General features: G+C 42.9%; 1 protein-coding gene across 1 annotated transcript; it reads left to right on the forward strand.

The window, feature by feature from the left end:
* Positions 1-2,025: 2,025 nt before the first annotated feature.
* Positions 2,026-5,858, forward strand: LOC114818806 (prostate stem cell antigen-like; the record flags this gene model as incomplete). The annotated part of the gene is made up of 3 exons (XM_029086249.1): positions 2,026-2,077; positions 4,025-4,129; positions 5,785-5,858. Coding segments are annotated over exons 1-3 (231 nt in total), but the record flags the coding sequence as incomplete, so codon positions are not given.
* Positions 5,859-5,862: the final 4 nt, after the last annotated feature.

The raw sequence follows: 5,862 nt of genomic DNA on the forward strand, positions 1-5,862 counted from the left end.
CTGGTCAAGAGCAATATTCACCAGCATGCCAGCACACCTTCCTTTCAATTTGAAAAAGTGCCTGATGTCCTAAGAGCTAAACTGCACAAGAGGAAGACCCAGCAGGCTATTACTGCAAAGCACTAAGTTCCTGAGATTTAAGAATAACCCTAAATAAAATGAGAAACTATGCAAACTGAATTTAGCAGAATGACCTGTTTTTTTCTATGTCAAGTGGTCAAAGGAAGTGAGAGGTGGGAGAGGTCTCCAATCAACCCACCAAAGCAAACATTCAGTTTGGAATGTGGTTGAACTCACCCTCATCTGTGATGAGAAGTGGCATTTCTTTGATAACCCTGAAGTGTTTACAGCACATACTGATGTGAGTTTGTTTAACCCCAGCCAGCAACTAAGCACCACGCAGATGCTCGTTCACTCCCCCTCAGTGGGATGGAGGAATCAGAAGAGTAGAAGTGAGAAAACTCATGGGTTGAGATAAAGGCAGTTTAATAGGTAAAGTAAAAGCCACATGCACAAGCAAAACAAAATAAGGAACTCATTCACCACTGCCCACTGGCAGCCAGGTGGTCAACCATCTCCAGGAAAGCAGGGCTCCATCACACATGATAGTTACTTGGGAAGACAAACGTCACCACTCCAAACATCCCCCTTTTCCCTCTTCTTCCCTCAGCTTTGTATACTGAGCACAGAGTATGGAATGGATGGTATAATATAGCATATGGTATGGAATATCCCTTTGGTCACTTGGGGTCAGTTGTTCCAGCTCTGTCCCTTCCCAACTTGTTGTTAGGTAAAATTAAAGCCACGTGCACGAGCAAAACAAAATAAGGAATTCATTCACCACTGCCCATTGACAGGTGGGTGGTCAACCATCTCCAGGAAAGCAGAGCTCCATCACACATGATAGTTACTTGGGAAGACAAACGTCATCACTCCAAACATCCTCCTTTTCCCTCTTCTTCCCTCAGCTTTATATACAGTATGGAATGGATGGTATAATATATCATATGGTATGGAATATCCCTTTGGTCACTTGGGGTCAGTTGTTCCAGCTCTGTCCCTTCCCAACTTGTTGTGCAACCCCAGCCTCCTCACTAGTGGAGTAGTGTGAGGAGCAGCAAAGGTCTTGACTCTGTGTAAACACTTCTCGGCAATAATGAAAACATATCTGCATTATTAACACTGTCTTCAGCACAAATCAAAATAATAATCCCATACTAGCAACAATGAAAAATATTAACTATCCATCCCAGCCAAAACCAGCACAGAGTTCAAGTCTCAAAACCGTACCCAACCTCTACCAGACAAAGAGACTAGTAGACAAAGAGAAGAATGCCACAGTGCAGATGTGGCAGATAAAAACAATACAAAACAAAGCCATCACAAAGTCCCTTTGGTTTCAAAACACATTAAAAAAAATTGAATTGGCCATTGTCTTTTACTAGACTACAGACAATACATAGAAATAAGGGCAAATGAGTACCTGGACAACTGGAAGAGGTCAATGAACTGTAATTTGCCCACATACCTTGCTACCACATGCCATGAGTGTCACAGAGACACTCACACATGTAGATAAATAGCTGGAAATGTTTATTAAAAGAACATTTTGTCCTTGATCTAAACACAATAGTTGCACTCAGGATAGCAATGGGGGTGGAGAGCCTCATTCACGGGGTGCAACCGCAGCCTCGCTGGCTCTGGGGAAATGCATAAGGCCAGCCTTGTTCTAAAGAATTTGGGTTTTTTTCCACTTATGAACATTTTGCCCAAGGGTAGGAGGAAAGGCGGGGGCAGAGGGGTGGAAAGGAGCTGCTGGTAGCTTCGAGAGTCGCAGTCAGATAGGAGGCACCTAACGCAAATATCGCCACCATAAACCAACCCCTCCCTTGGTCCAGCGAGCAACCTCACTCAGGTGCCTTCATGGGGTAATCTTCTGGGCATGCCCAATTGTTGCCTCCCATTGTATATAAACTGCCCCAAGAGGAAACAACCCATATTCAGCACAAGAGAGGCAATCCCAAAATGAAGGCTTTCCTTGTCCTCCTGCTGGGAGCAGTCCTGTGCTTGGACTCAGGTAAGACAGTGTGGAGAGTCTACCCCACGTCCCCTCCAGCAGCTGTTCAGCTAAGATAAAAGACTTGTTTTGGGGTCTGGCAGTAAGGGAAGGAATGCTGATGCAGTTGTCCTATGAAGACGTTTGGTTTTTCATGGGATGTCCTGGGTGTTGTATGGAAAAAATGCATAGTCCCACCCTGCTGATGGTGTGATCCTAATGCTGGGTAGAGCAGCTCCCAAGAAAAGATAAATCCTATACAAAACTGAATTTAATTGAAATCAAAGTTATTTAAGCCAGACTACAGTTATGTGTGTGTGTGTGTGTGTGTGTGTTGAGTGGAACAGTTATTTTTCTTCTTCCCAGGCTATCAAAAATGCAACATCTATGCAAAGGTAAGTTTTGTTCCAACTTATTTGCTGACTCTTCATTTCAAAAATAGCCTGTGATGCTGCACAGATTGTCAAAATTTTAATAGGACAGAAAAAGGGAGAATGCCAAGGCATGTTATTTAATAAACTGGATGGGTGGTATTAGGACATGGTCAGATTTTTCTGGCCTCATTGGGAAAAAGTGGTTTTGAACCAGCTTTTCCCTATTACCAGAGAACAGAAAAAGCAGATTTGGGCAGAAATGTTTCTCAATCAGCAGAGGATGCTTAAGGAATAGTCAGAGAATAGTCTCATACAGTCCTGGCCAGATCCTCTCCTCTGCCAGATTTCATCAGGGTGCTCTGAAATTTTACTTTCATTGCATTAAAAGTCAGATAAATGTGAGAGCAGGGTGCAGCACTATAAACAAACTGGAGTTTGGCTCCTTGCCTCTATGACTGCATCCATCACTTATAACAGAACAGCTTGTACAGAGGGAGACCAAGTGCTTCAAATCTCTTCTTGCTTCTGTGCTGAATAACACTAGTTTCTAAAGACAGCTTTTCTATGTCCTAAAAGAGTATTTTAGGCATTAGGGTATTGACTTGAGGGAGTCATGATACAAGCCTGGTGGTCATGGAGTTAAAGTACAAATATATACATTAACTCACACTTTTACAAGTCTTTGAGGCTCTACTGGTGCCCTGGGGCATGGGTAGGTAATATGAACAGGTAATTGCACCATGCTCTCACTCCTCTGGGGACTATTTTTCATCAGGACTAGACACTTGTAAGCTGCAATGCTTATTCTGCCTTTGCTTGATGCATGTAACAGCACAGCAGATGTTAACAAGACTGACTTGTGTCCCTCATAGACTGGCATGTCCATGAGAGGGTGAACCACTTCGTGACCTGTTTTTCAAAAGCAGACAAAAGCTGTGTCTGCACTTTGTTTTCTAAGAGGAGGTGGTGGAGAGGATGTGTCAAAAGTTGGTCAAACTGAGGGAAGGAGCTAGAAGAGACCTTGCAAATTGCCTGCTCCATCCCTCCTTTACCCCTTCTTCCCTTTGGGTTTTTCTTCTTTCGTCCAACCCTGGCAATGCCTCAGCTAAGGCTCATAAGCCCACCTGGTAAAACACTAATGTCTAAAGAGGCAGATAATTAGTATTGACCTCTCCTTCTGAGAACTTCATCCCTTCATCCTAGCTCAGGAGGTGAGAGTCTCACAAAAAGCCTGTTCCAGACAGGAACTGATTTAGACATCCCAAATGCAGAGGAAGAAGCATTAGGGAAGCTCTTCTCATTGACTGATGAAACCATTTGATGGGATCAGCTATCCAGCTGGCCTCTTTTTGCAGCCTCACTTCACTGACTAGATCTGAAACAGCTTCACCACCAGCAAAACTTGACCATCACCCCAAGCAAGTACACTATTCTCCATCAAAAATTGAAAAAACATTGTTTTCCCAATAACAGAGGTGCTACCTTTCTTTCAGGACCCACAAGGATATTCCTGTTTCCCAGTGAAAGCACTAAGTTGGGTTCCGTAGAAAGGTTCAGATGGATTTGTCTTTTAACCCCTTTTGGTCTCTTGCAGGTTCTTCTTTGAAGTGTTACAGCTGCACGTCACAGCTCAGCAACTCCAACTGTAAGAAGGAAGAGGAGTGCAAGGATGAGGAAAATTGCAAGACAGAAGTGATCAGTAAGGCAAAGTGGGGATGGGCAATGCCTTAGTTGTGGTGTTGGAGCCAAGCATGGTCCCAGATTCAGGTGTTCAAGCCAGTCCCACCTACTCTAGATATACCAACTGGTGTGGGCTAGGAAAGCTCAGTGTGTAGAAAAAAGAGAAAAGCCATCTGGGGAGAAAAGGTGATGATAAAGCTTTTGGATGACTTTCATGTTAAGTAGAAATGACAGAAAAATATTTATCCCTTGATGATGACTGGTCCTTTGGTAATGGTGCTGACCACCACCAAGTCCTCTCCTTACACTGGCCACAAAAGAGTGCTTACAAAGTCATATTAGTACATGCATGCTGTACCCCATAAATTCCTTAGTGTTTGCCAATAGATCATGCTAAAAATTGATCACTATGACCAGTGTAGTGCCAGTGACTGGAACCAACCTCAGGAGGGGGCAGCTGCTCAACAGGACACTAGCTGTTAAGCACCTGACGTTGCAAACACCTACCAATGTCTCTCACTTGTACAAAATTAGGTTTATTTCTTTTTCATAACACCAAAAGTGATTTGCTTACAGGGGAAATAGTTAAATTTATGGCTTTGGAAAGTTTAGAACATGGATTAAAACATGAAGTGTTGAGCCTGGTGAAACCTAGCCATGAAGTTAGGAGAAGCATTCAATGACAGAGCTGACTTTAAGTGAATTCAATGAAAAGGATAGAATTTTACCTAGGCCAATCTACAGCCAGCTCTGAATGCAACCATTTGTGTGTTTCTGGGTAAACTCCTTATTTAATTCTCCCATTCTAGATCTGGCAAAAAATAAGTTTACCTTGTCCAGATCTGTGGTAATATCTCAGTTGCTCTTAGATCTGGAGTACAAAACCCATCAGTGGCCTATTCAAACTCAGCTCTGTCAGTCAGTAAATGTAATACCTCCAGTAGACAGTGTCCTTGTTGGAAATGTACAAACCCATGGCCATGGAGAGGAGTCAACACCTTGTATAACCCACTAGAATTGTAAACTAAATTTACATATGTCAAAGATTTGTTGCCCAGAATAAATTGTGCAAGATCAGATCTCCTGCAGACTGTAATTTGCTGGTAATCAGCAGTTACTGAGCATCAACCAGTCACAGAAAAATAGGTTGTACCTCTCAGAAACAAATCAAACAATAACTCTGTCATCTATGAAATGGAGATAGTTGTGTTTCCATAACTCCCCTGGGCGTTGAAAGGCTCCGTGCAACAAAAATGTATGGGATACAAGCAAAGATTACCCCGCATGCTTGCTACTCGTCCATTAATAATAGCTTAGACTACCCAAAAGAGGTGTTAATGGCTATCTTTCATTATTAATTACATTATTAGGATTTCTGTAGTTGGTGCTGTTCTAGAAAACCCTGAGCATTGTGCTGTGGAATACACTGCCTTAAGCAAACACTTGGGGATTGAAACCTTTCCTCCCCTGCTGACAGACACCTCAAAAATACAGCCTGCTACAGTAAAACATAGAGTTGTTTGGAAACACCTTTTTGTTTTTAACCAAGAAGTGAGCTTAGATACGACTAGCATCTCATTATTAATTTCCATGAGGTTTGGCTTGGCTTGGCTTGGCTTGGCTTGGCTTGGCTTGCACTGAGTTCTTGTAGTAATGGTCCTCCTTTCCTTCTAGGGATCGCAGGGCTCTTCAACATCATCAGCAAGGGCTGTGATTCATCGTGCAAAGTATCCTATCAAGACTTCAGCGTGG

Source organism: Antrostomus carolinensis, unplaced genomic scaffold (genome assembly GCF_000700745.2).
Source record: "Antrostomus carolinensis isolate BGI_N321 unplaced genomic scaffold, ASM70074v2 scaffold11548, whole genome shotgun sequence".
In the NCBI taxonomy this organism is placed as follows: Eukaryota; Metazoa; Chordata; class Aves; order Caprimulgiformes; family Caprimulgidae; genus Antrostomus; species Antrostomus carolinensis.